The sequence below is a fragment of the Phoxinus phoxinus genome (assembly GCF_949152265.1).
Source record: "Phoxinus phoxinus genome assembly, chromosome: 11".
Classification (NCBI taxonomy): Eukaryota; Metazoa; Chordata; class Actinopteri; order Cypriniformes; family Leuciscidae; genus Phoxinus; species Phoxinus phoxinus.
Window position 1 is genome coordinate 12,327,872 of NC_136886.1, and position 13,050 is coordinate 12,340,921.

General features: G+C 37.0%; 1 protein-coding gene across 2 annotated transcripts in view; it reads right to left on the minus strand.

Annotated features, from left to right (window-relative positions):
* negr1 (neuronal growth regulator 1) overlaps positions 1-13,050 on the minus strand; it is a 119,796-nt gene that overhangs the window by 50,935 nt on the left and 55,811 nt on the right. For both annotated transcript variants that reach the window (XM_079628469.1, XM_079628468.1), the window contains exons 5-6: positions 7,251-7,371; positions 1,483-1,631 (exon numbers count right to left, since the gene is read on the minus strand). In XM_079628469.1, the coding sequence (XP_079484595.1) occupies positions 1,483-1,631; positions 7,251-7,371 (270 nt within the window). The remainder of the gene's footprint in view (positions 1-1,482; positions 1,632-7,250; positions 7,372-13,050) is intronic.

Genomic DNA, 13,050 nt, shown 5'->3' on the forward strand with positions numbered 1-13,050 from the left:
TTTCAAATGTTTTTATCCCTACAAAGAAAGTCATTGGTGTCCAAAACAACATTGGATCGCAATAAGTTTTACTGTAGGGACAAATAATCTTGTCTTACACAGAAGAAAGAAATGCATACAGTTTGGAACAAAATCAAGGTGAGAAAATGATGACCACAGGTTTGGTTTTGGGTGAACTATCCCTTTAAGAAATGCTAGCAAATATTTCAAAATCAATCCCTCATTTCGTCCAAAAAAACCTAATGAATTTTGACATGCAAGCCCTACCGAAACGTCCTAGCGAAATGGAATAATGGCCTTTACTTTCACCTTGCCACAGAGGACCTTTAATGGGAGCTCATCCCTGCTATTAAAGAGCATTTCACTATGCTAAACACCCTTTGTAGATGCCAAAAGCACTCAATCACCTTGATGTTGGCAGACGTACAGTACAGTAAATGACCCAGCCGGTTCCATGGGGGGGAAGTAGTTAATTCTGTGACTATAGTGGTCGGCTAGGGATACTGCATGTCTAGGATGCAGAGACATCAAAACAAATCTGTGGGAATAATCTAAGAAACACTTTCAATCGATATTAGGTATAAAATATGAGGGAGGAAATCATACGCTGGGCTAAAAATAGAGCAAAATGATAGGTTTCTTCATGCTGAGGAGAAAATCAAACACTGCACTTTGATTAGTACTCCACACCTTGTCTCTGAGGTTGAGGTCCTCCATTAAATATTAATGTGTCCCTGAATCCACCTTTGCTTCATCAATAGTTATTGACCAATATTATAACAGCAATTTAGGCCCAGGAAACGATGACCAGCTCTTGCATTTGCAATCTCTACAGATGTGGAGATGTGCGTGTTGTGGAGGAATTGCTTGCCATTTCTCATTAGGAGCACAGTAGGGTAGGTTTCCTTTTCATTAGCGATGAGGAAAATAAGAACGAAGTAACTCTGGTGGGAGGAGAAGATGCAGCTTTCTGGTCTATTCTGGGTTTCCCGCATCACAGACTGTCGGTCTTCAGTAGAACGTGTAAAGATGCTGGAATTTTCATCTCAGCTGGGCCTTTGATATGCTTCATCTAAAAGCAAGGGACTCAACTTTTCCATCTGCCACTTTTAAGACTATCACTATTTTTTGTTGTTGTTTTTTTCCCCCTCATTTGTTTATCTTGTTAACCCACTTTTATTATAGACTCAGCGACCACTGAAACAGAAAAACACTAAGCATTTCAAACAGACTGCTCAAAGCAATTGCATCTCATTTTAAGAGCGATAGCTCTTTGAAAATGCTTCACAGAAAAACTTCAGGCTCCAAAACAATGACCTATTTGAGAACCATCTTCTCTCATTTCCTCTGCAACATATGTATTAAAGATGGGTGAAAACTGTTTTCTCGGCGGAGCTCTGCGGCGACTGTAACTGCATGTATGCAAACATTCATACCAGCACAACAACAGTTAACCAGGGGAGAGTAATGCTTGTTACTTACGAATCAGAGGCACACTGGCGTTGGCTGTTCCCAACCTGTTGACAGCCACACAGGTGTAGTTGCCATAGCGATCCTGTGTCATATTCTTGACTGTGAGAACTGATCTGGAGCTGAGGTTCTTGATTTCTATTCCTTGGCCCATGTTAATCCTGGAAATAAGACCATCAGTTGACATGAGATGTCAAGCAGTGACAACGGTGTGCTGCAGTGTGACATGCTAACAATCCATCCATCCATCCTTTATTTCAATGTGTTACTTGCAGTTTCTTTGTAATTATTTGTAAACATTTGCTAGCAATTTCTAAATGTGAAAATTGTTGACTAATATTTTCAGTCTCAAATGTTTGGGGATTTTTATAAACACTTTTATTCACCAAGGATAAAGACTTGTATTGTTATAAAAGATTTGAAAACAAAAAATCAGTTTCCACAAAAATATTAAGCAGCACAACATTTTCAATATTGATAATAATAAGTAATGTTTCTCGAGCACCAAATTTAGCTTAGCCCTTACATGAATAAATTAAGTATGTAAATAAATATTTTAAATTTTAATAATATTTCACAATTTTATTATTTTACTGTATTTGATCATGAGTTTTTTTCAAAAACATTTAAAATTTTACTGACCCCAAACTTTTAAATGCTGGTATATATTTAAACATAAAGCGATTAATTGACTAAACAAATTTTGAATATGGTTAAAGAACCAAATACTGTATGCTTAGATACTCTGATTGGTTTACATGCTGTACTGTAGATATACACCATTTGTCTATTGATTTGTTTAAATCAATTTATCTACTTTACTGTATTTTATGTTTTATATATGTTTTATTGTTATTACTACTTGACTAAAATATTATTTTCTCTCAGTGTGGAACCCCAAACAGAAAGACAATAAAGTCAGAACATGTGAGATAGACATGAATAAATCCTAAAAAGGTAAAGGAATTACTACCGAAATAAAGGTGAAATCTATTCAAAGATAAATATTAAAAAAGTAATATTGTTCCTTTGAGGAGTCACAATATGGAGGATGATAACACACTGATTTCTTGTGAATGTATTTCACGTTACCCATCTAAGTTTTCTGTTTTTGACACATATTAATGTTTCTTACACCAAAAGATGGCAGGTAGATATATGGTAGGCTGTGAGTTATGAAGGAAAATTTAAAAAAGATGTTACAATTGTCCCTGATCCTGAGGGAATTGCCAAAAGGAAAATCAGAAGCAGAAAATTTGCACATGGCTTGTAGCTTTGTCGAGGTCTTAAGTTCAGCAGCAGTTGCTCTTGAGAGGCCTGACTCTGGGTCATCCATGTTACTCTCACAGGTAAATGTGCTGACCTTTTGTCCCCCAACTCTCCAATAGCTTGTCTCCCGCTGACACTTACTAGAACAAAAACTTTTCTTAAAACAAAAGACCTTTGCTACCACTGTATCTGAGTGTTATAGGACATACTACACAAAAAGGATTGTACTGATATATCAATCTGTTCTACTTACAAGTAGAGATGATACTACATTTCTCTGCCACCTTTGTAATAATGTATGTAATTTTGGAAATTGACTTATGTACAGTAACTGTTTGTTTATTTTGTATGAATCAAACCCAGAGAGGAAAGTGACGCTCATTAAATAATTATGTATAAAGGGTTGGCATAATAAGCATAGGCTTTAGCCTACACCTTTTTCGGGTATTATGTATATATATTTTTTTACTATGGAACATTATCTGTGAGGACCAATTTTTTTTTTTGTTGAATTGAAACAAATTTCTGTCCCCCATAGACTGCAACGTTATTGCCACTTTTAAGGCCCGGAAAGGTAGTATAGACATTGTTAAAATAGTCCATGTGACTACAGTGGTTCAACCTTAAATGTTATGAAGCAACAAGAATACTTTTTGGGTGCAAACCCCCCAACCCCAATATAATCCCCTCCCAAATAACCACTTTATTCAAGAATCTCTTCTCCTCCATGTCAGTCTGCTACGCTGTTATAGCACACTGACATGGAGGAGCGGTCTATGGAGGGACAGAAAGCTCTCGGATTTCCTCAAAAATATCTTAATTTGTGCTCCGAAGATGAATGATGGACTCACTCTTTTGGAACGATACGAGGGTGAGTAATCAATTACATAATTTTTGGGTGAACTAACCCTTTTAGAGCGCCAAAACGCCATTTATGGTTTGAATTTCATGATAAAATGGACAGAATTTAAAAGCTGACACTTTGTTTCTTATCAGAAGTAACAATGCTAGGGATGTAAACCGATGACTGTTTGACCGATGGTTGACCGTTTCAATGTTAACCGATCAAAGTTGTCGGTAGTCGGTTAAAAGAAAAAAAGTGATCTCTAAATTAGGCTATTATAGACAGTGGACTAAACGCTACTACAGTTAGCCATCTCATTCCAATATATTTTTGTGTGAAGTGAGCAATTCCCTCACACTCAATTTTTCATAACTCGCCTGTTTGTACTTAATCCGGAAGTACATCCGCCATGTTGTCATTATCATGTGACCTACCAGTGTCAGCTGTGTCACTTCACTGCCATTCATAAATCCTCTCCTGTGGCCTCATAAAATAGTAAAGAGTCCATCATATGCACACTTCAGAACACTCACTGCCACCGGAAGTAGTAGGTCATACGGATCATTTTTGCCTACTCTTTTAGGAGTACTGAGAATTCAGACATACTTTTTTCGTCACATAATGTTTTACTATATAGTAGGGAAGTATGCGATTTCGGATGCAGCCACAGTATGAGTTTCAGTCTGACACGTTTTTCCGTGCCCTTTTGATTGACAGGATATAATAGGCCCTGATCATTGGCTGTTTTTAAACAATCGGTCAATGGGAGATAGTGAAAATAATTGCTTTTATACATCTGTGCATCCCTACTTACAAGCAATTACATATTGCAACTGGGAAGTGGAATGTTTTAGGGAGTCGCAATTTCGCAAGTGCTTTCCATCACAAACGAACAATTTCGAGACCCAACTATCTTTATATTTATATATTTACCTCATACAAATATGATTATCACTTTTCATGATTATCTAATAAAAAAAAGAAAAGTAGTTCATGATTTCTCTGCATTATTCCCCTTTGTTTCCTCAATATTACTTGAATGGCTCAATATTACTTGAATGGTTTCTCTTTCACTATTTCCCTGCACCTCACTACCGTTAGTTCAGGAAAATACAGTAAACCAGACAGTTTAGCAACAATGTTCAATGTAAAGCCTTAGATTAAGCAGAGTACAGACCCAATGCCAATAAGCCTCCTTTGCAATTTGAATAAATCGAGTGAAGCCTATAATTACAATTAGCACAGTGTGAACTGCTGATTCAGATCGTACTCAGCAAGAGTGGGTAAATGACGGGTAATAGGGTAATTTGGTATTTAAATTCAAGAACCACCACTTGAGTCATCACTGATTGGTGCGAAGACTTGGAATGTTCTTTACTAGTAATGAGGTTATACAAACATACAATTAAATGTAGGGTTAAGATGTAAGGGAAGTATAACTGATCTTCCTAACCTACTGTAGGTTTGTACCCATTTCTAGTTTAACGTGACTGTATACATGTGTTTTCAGAAGTAGACTTGTATCAAAGGAAATAATATAAGATGACTCTTTTGAGCAAAGCTCCACTCTCATTCCATCACATTTCATTAATTTGGCTGTTTGTAAACAATAAAATGTTATAGTGAATCATAGAATCATTCCTCAAAACTTAAAATTTCTGCTATTGATTCAGCTAGACTCCATACAAAGACGGTCTGTGCCCCAAGTGTGCTCTCTATTTTTAGAAGTATACTTTATGAATTTTTTTATTGAATTCTGAAAATCTCCAACTGTGAAAAGAATTCGAGATGTAGAGACATTTTTTTTAGTCACATCTACAATACAGTTTAAAAAAAACTGCTGGTGCACAGCCACAAAATGTTTACAGAAAATGACAAAAATCCTAAAAAAAGAAATAAAACACTGACACTTCCAGAGAAAGGTCGACACAGCAATAAATTGGAACAGTTAGCAGTGTGCCATTGTTGTTCAGTGTGCTTGCAGTGATGAATATTTGCATACTTAATTGCGATTGGCATTCTTTCTTGCATTAATTTGCATATTGAATTGTGATTGGTCTTATCTCTCTTACATCTACTTAACCATCTGTAGCCATCATTATACTGCAAAAAGAGAATGTCACATTACGTGTTGATACCAAGCGTGCCACACAAGCCCTGAAAAGTGAAGCCAAAACGTCTCGATCGCCCCCGGTGGCTGGTCCTAGTATAGGTCATAAACCCCGCCTCCCCATCTTATTCAACGGGACGTGAGACCAACTAAACAATTAAATTACACCTCAAATATCTTTTTTCCAAAGGTGGTTTCTGTCATTTGCAGTCGTTTTTATCACGCTGATGTAAATTCAAGTGTCTGTTTTTACAATAAGTTTGTTTTTAGTTAGTTACGTGATGCTATAAAAATGGTGGTGTAAAGTTATGATTGGCAGCTGTGATTGACAGGCTCTCTGAGCGAAGTAGTCACTGAAGCACCAACTGACTTTTTTCCGGGATCTTCGGACTGAGGAGATTGTATTTACTTTATTTTAACAAGCCTTGTCGTACTGCAATCAACAGATATCAAAATTGGAGCACAACGGAGGTACGGAGCAGACATAGTCCACTTAAAAAAGTGCAGGGAGAGTGCATTCTGCGAGAGTGAGGGCAGAGCGTTGATTTCGCGGCTTTACTTCCTGCTCACTACTGCGTAGGTCTGGACCCGAGACCGTTACTGCGCAGACTCAAGTCCCAAGATGTCAGCGCCATATCGGGACAATGACGGCTTCAGTTCTCACCAATGGAAAAGAGCGAAGGGGCGTCGTCCATAATTTTTTTTACAGTCTATGATTGATACTTGTGAACAGTTGACTAGACTGTCATGTGATTTGACATTTCATTTCCATAGAAGCAAAGCCTATACTAAAGCATACCAAAACTTATTCCTTCAATGCCTTGTAAACACTAGTACTTCCTTCAGGAGAGTCCTTATTTTAGCACTTTTTGGGGCATGAAAAATTAATTGTGCCCTACTGCCCTCCAAAACCACTAAAGACTGATAAATTGTTATTTTATTTATACCAACTCTTAAAATAATACATAATGCTGTCTGATCAGTCAAGACATCTTTTTGTATTGCTGAAATGTTAGTTTGACTCGGAGCTATTTTAGAAAGTTAGACTATTTTTGCCAGAAGTGTATGACTTTAATTAAAAGTTAAAAATGACGGTTAAGTTGCAAAAGTGATTTTCATGAGCTTATGCTGTGCCAAGAGTCACTATCTTTCGAAATTAAGACTCTTTAATAAGACACTTTGTAATATTTGATAAGCTGCAGATCCATAGCTATTAAACTAACACTACTAAAGACTGTAATTCAGCTTTAGATCAACTTTCAGTGATTAAACCTTAGGCAAAATTCTCAAAACTGGTGTACAGTTTGATTGTACAGTAATTATTCTGTGGATTCAACAAATGTAGTGACTGCAAATGAATACTGATCAGAATATTACATCTTTTTGCAAATGCACACTTGCCACAAAAGGCGGACTCGACCATCATTAATCTTCTCCGTAGTGAGCATTCTGAATCACAAATAAACTCACTTAACATGCATAATGTATGATAAATGATCACTGTACAGCTTAGCTAATGAAATGAATGCTTTAATCGTCTATCACTCTTGGTTTTACCTTTTCTCTCCCTTGTACCACTCAAAGACTGGATTGGGGACAGCTGCTGCCTCACATCTCAGCAGGGCAACCTGACCGGGTCGAACCCCGTGACTTTTCATCTCATGGATTGCTGGAGGAACTACAGAAAGAAAATAAAAACCAATGTGATTTAGGGCAAGAGTGAACACACATAAGCAAACTCAAATAAACTAACCCTTCGAGCCTGAGAGGAAAGGCCTTCGAAAAAAATGCAAAGTTTTCATTTACAGTCGTGTGAAAAGAGGCAGAAATGAATTAGCAACAAGATTCAGAGTGGTCAATGCGTGTAAATCTTATGGGTGCAATGCTGAGAAATACCGTTTGTCCCAAGGGTTAGAGAAAAGAAATTAACTGCTCAGTGATAAATTGTTTAATGGCTGTTCAAAGGCTGTGGAGCTGAGGAAGGTTCTCTGAATATGTGCATGTAAAATGAGGGTCCTTTCATGTTCACAAATGCGGTGTAAATCTCTCTAGCGGCGTCGGTGAGCAAGCTTTAACTACAGGCTGAATTTTTAGTCAAGAAGCAATAACCTCTCTCACTGGAACAAAATAAATGTTTATCATACATAAACCTTTATTGTATATTATTTCTTATAGCATGAGTAAACAGCTACTAGAATGACATGTGATCAAACTCAAAAGGACATATAGAAAAAGGCTATGAAAGAAATGACACCATACTTAATATACACACAAATAAAGCAGGCCTGAACAGAATACTAAGTTGAACACGATATAAAAAAAATATAAGAAAATAACTCCCTTCAAGCAGGTGATCCACTTATGTCTTTCTAGCTAGCGTTAAATTACTTGCTATGTCTGAATTTGAGTGGGGGACATTTATATTCCAGGCAACTCGTTCTTTGAAAATCACCTGCAAGTTATTGAGGTCTGTGTTCAGACTATTTTTTCCTGATTGAATTTTTGACATTCTCTTCTATAGCCCCACAGTTGAAGGTATGAAGTTCTCCAGGCCTTCTGTGTTATACGTTTCATGTTATCGGAGAGCTGAAAAGAAATTTCCACTATTGAAGTGATATCAGTAACAAGTGATGTTCTTAGACTTTGGCCTCCATAGTTACTTCACACAGATATGTCACATCATTTAACAAACATGAAGTCATGAGCTTCCCTACACTGTACACGAAAGTGAGAGTTTCTCTCATTTTACATATCAGGAAAACTAATTTGCAACATTTAAAATATCAAAGCATCTAGCAGTAAGTGTTAGGGAGAAACTAATTTACAAAATGTACAAAAAACACACAAAAAAAACACATCAAACAGTAAGTATGAGAGGAAAAAAACTCACTATAATTATGGTTGATGATTCAATGTGAGGAAGAAACATTAGTCACTGAAGATTAGAAAAAACTGTAAAGTCATATTAGATAATAATTTTAAACTATTTGTTTATTAGGTATCAATGACTTAAATTAGGCTAAATAATATTCAAGAAATGTTAATCATTTTTTTACTTAGGCCAAGAAATCAAAATGTTCAAATATCTAAGTTTTCATGGCTGCGAGAACTGTGCATAAAGAATATGGATATCCATCACTATAATCACTGCGTTGAGATATTTTGTTCCTGTGATACTGTGCTGCTCATCATTTCTTCATTCCACAATCTCCTGGGAAGGAATGAAAATAGCAATGTGACACATCAACACTGCTTGAATGCAGATTTTTGGCATATATTGGAAGAGAAGTCTGTCTGATCCAAAAAAGTGGCAACGGATGAATCTTGTGCTTTGGCTGGATCATGCATTTACAGTACAGGCATCAGCCCATGAAAATGCCTAGGGAGCATTACATAACTTGGGCATCACAGAAGCACGCTAGCATAAAATATAAGGATAACATAAAATAAGAGATTAAAAGGAACACATTGCTGATGACAAAGCCGAGGGCAAATTACTTCTGAGCCCAAAGGACAAGGCTGAGAATACAGATCATTTAAAATAAAAATGTTGTTCGCAACCCATTTTACTCCCGTAATCTGATGTACCTGTACAGTATGTCTGAGTAAAACATGATATTCAAAGAAAAGAAGAGGAAGGAATGGGTGTTAGATAGTGAAAACTGGGCACACGATATAGAGTTTTTATATACCAAGTTACAGATACATATATTATACATGAAGTAACCTGGCATCAGGTGTCAAAAGCAATTCATTATATGCAAACGCATATTTAGAACCGCCAGTCTCTGCAGAGAAAATAATTTTGGCAATTCAAATCAGTGTCAGTCAGGTGGTATGAAAGTGTTCGGATTTGTGATGGCAAGTTCATTTTTTTACAGACAACAGAATATCTAGCTCTGTTCACTTTAAACATTTGCCACACTACCTGACATTTCAGTTGGGATGTAGTCACAGAATTTCACACCTTCTCTGGCCCGTTAATCAGTGTGAGCTTACTGTAAATGGATTTGGATGCTATAATACGGCATTCAGAGGCAGAATCAGAAAATTCTCTGCATATACAGCCAACGCGAGAGAATCCAAGAGTCCTTTTACTAGAAACATCTATGCGTCTGTTATGTGTACATGCTTTAAATCTGCAAAAACACCTCCATATTGGAGGTTACACAAGTGGATTTCAAGTTAATTCAGCTTATGTGTTTAGCACATAAAAACAGAGATTTGAGAGCGGCTGAAATCTGCTGAGGGTGAGATATGGTATGTATCTGTCTGTGTCATTCATCACTGAGATTTGTGCTGTATTGTAAGCTATTGGCATGCCTTGGCAGGCTGCCTAATAGCACAAGAGAAGCTGGCTCTGATATATATCCACACAGCTAACTTCTCGTATCTAACAAACCACTGCATCTGTCCTCACTGAGGGATGATCCAGTTCATTATAAAGCTGCATTAGCAAGAACTACCCAGGGAGGAAAACAAAGCATTAGCCACAACTGCAACCACAACTTTTCATATTAATTAAAACCGTTTGAGCACATATACTGCAGTGATAAAGGGTCCGGGGGGACGGAATTCATGCAAGTCATCTACTTTCAAACATCTAAAATATATTTTATAGTAAAAAAGAAGTAAATGTTTTAGGGAGTTACTGAATACATAGGGGGGAACTAACAAACAAACTACTGTACATTTGGTCAAAAATAAATAAATAAATAAATTCAGAACTTGTGCCAAATGACCAAATTCTCATTTGACTGATTGTGAATAAAGACCATTTTCTGTTTTTTTTACAACAAGAATCTGCTTCTCACAGCTATTCGGCTAATCACAGCTTCTAAGATACAATTACATTAGTCTTTTAAGGAGCTCTCATTATACCGATCACATACAGGCATTCGCTAATGTAAAATCACGGTGTAAAAACCACAAAAGCCCTACAATCCTAGTCATTTACAGGCTTCATAACAAAAGATTGCAACTGTAAATCATTGGTGAGTTTCTAAGCTTGTACCAGATGGGAGGGTCTGAAAATAGCAAAGTTGGCATGAAAAATGAATGCTGCGGGGCTTACTGTTTGACAAATTTGCCAGTTGCGGCTTGATCACAAACGCAAATTAAAATGACAAGGTAGAGATTATGTTTGAGAATACCTGTGAACGCAGCACCTCACAAATCAGTGAATACATCAATATATGCCAAACAAGGATCCCTAGGGTTAAGCGCCTTTGTGATTTTTCTTTCAAGCACAGATTTGACACGTACAAAAAAGCAGGTTGACTAATTCAAAATAGACTGCTATTGAATACTATTTCTATTGTTGGGATAAATCGAGGCTTGGTATAACCTGATCTTTCGAGGGGAAACCAGATCTAAAGTGAAATAGGATTTTCTATTATCACACTGAAGCCAGAGGTTAGTGGGTTAACTGACACTGCATGGTAATCCAGTTTATTATTTTTTTCCTCTTAATAGGTTTTATAACATCACAGCATGTCCGACTTTAAAGTTCACTGATGTTGGTGTCGGGTGGATGTGCAGGATGACTAACTGGCACATCTCCCGTCCAACAATAATTAATTTATCACATGTAACAAAGATGCTTTGGAGGAAGGGATGATTTATATAGTCTTGCACCTTTATCCTCCCAACAAGTATAACATGTTATTTTAATTACAAGATCAATTAATAACCCACCTCTTCAGCCAGAGGCTAAAATGAGTTTTCTTCACAATTAAGGAATGGAATCATCAGTCCATGACTTATCAGCTTATAAACAGAGAGACTGCTCCAATTGCTGTCTCCACCTCATTGTCCTATTCTGTTCGCCAGCCCTGGGTTTAGCAGCCAGGATTTATTAATTCATTAAGTTTTTCCATTTAAAATTCAAGAATAACATCATGTTCTTTCTCTAACACATCCAATCCTTATAAATAACATTCATGCTAAGGGAACATAGGCTTTGTGTGCCCCATAGAGAATATGCGCTGTGGAGAAAAGTATTGAGTTGAATGAAATCATTAACCACAGTGTCACAAATCTATGTAAATAGACAAATGGGCTTTTAGCCTATCATGCTGAAGAATAGGAGCCATATTGTACTGTGCAGGGAAGATGGGCACTCCAGACAATCAGTTATTTATCTGTGAAGCCTTATAATATCAAAGAGGCATTATTCATAGAGTAATTTATGAAAATGTATTACAGGCTTTTGTTAGTATGTGCGCCAGAGTTACATAGTTCGCCGTTTCGGGGGCAAGTGGTTCAATCAGAGAGGCCTTTCGTTACTTCTAATTTCTAGTTTCAAAACCTACATTTACATCACAAAAAATGACGAAGGACAAAGCATAATGTGCATGCCAGAATTACATTAAAAACAGACATCGGCTGCGTCTCAAAGCTTATAGGCAGCTGACTTGTTGCCTCGCTGCCCTATCAGGCAATGATATTGCGCACTAAGGTACCTCACAAAACTGATTTGAGACAAACTTCTGAGGCAGCATAATGGTTTAATGCAACAAAATAGAGAGAGCTTTGATGATAACCAAGTAAATAAACGTTGGCCAAATACATTACACACAAACTCACATGCAACATTCAGATGTCATCTTTTTTTTTTTTTGCTCAAATGTCACAGAATGGAGCTCACAGGATTGTGGGACATCAGAAGCAGCAAAGGATACATCTATGCTGCCTTCAAAAATCGATCATGAAGGTATCTAAAGAGATAGGAAGTGAAGCAAACATTGGATTCCTACCTTGGAATGCATCCTCAGAAGGCAGCATTTTTAAGCTTCCGGACGCAGCCATTTAAAGTACTTTGTGGTTCTTGAGAACTACGCAGCACAATATAATTTTTTTTATTGATTAAACCTTCATTGTAATTAAAAAATGTCATATTTTATGCTTATTATAGTGTTGTGCCATTACCTTAGCAACATGTTAACAGTTAGCACTATTGAAATCAATGGCTGCTTATGTAGGCAGTAGGCAGCAAGGCAGTCAGTAGGTTTTGGAACAGAACTAATGTCATTCATTGATTTCAAAAGCCTATTGTAAGCCCTGGACAACTGTTAAGATTGACTTCTTCTTGCTAGTTTTTATGCTAGGTTTCTACTGATGTAAAATGACACTGCATGCCATCCAAAGGCCTCCCCCATATCCTCCTTATCCAGTCTTGCAGACATAAAGGCTCTTTCATTGCTTTACAATGTTCAGGAATTTTCGCATATCTACATTTGCTGTTTCTTGACTGGGAAACCTGCAACAATTTCAGTCACACTTCAAATCATACAAAAATAATGGGTCACTGTTGGACTGTGCCAAGTAACAGTGCATTTCTTCTCTGATAAATCTC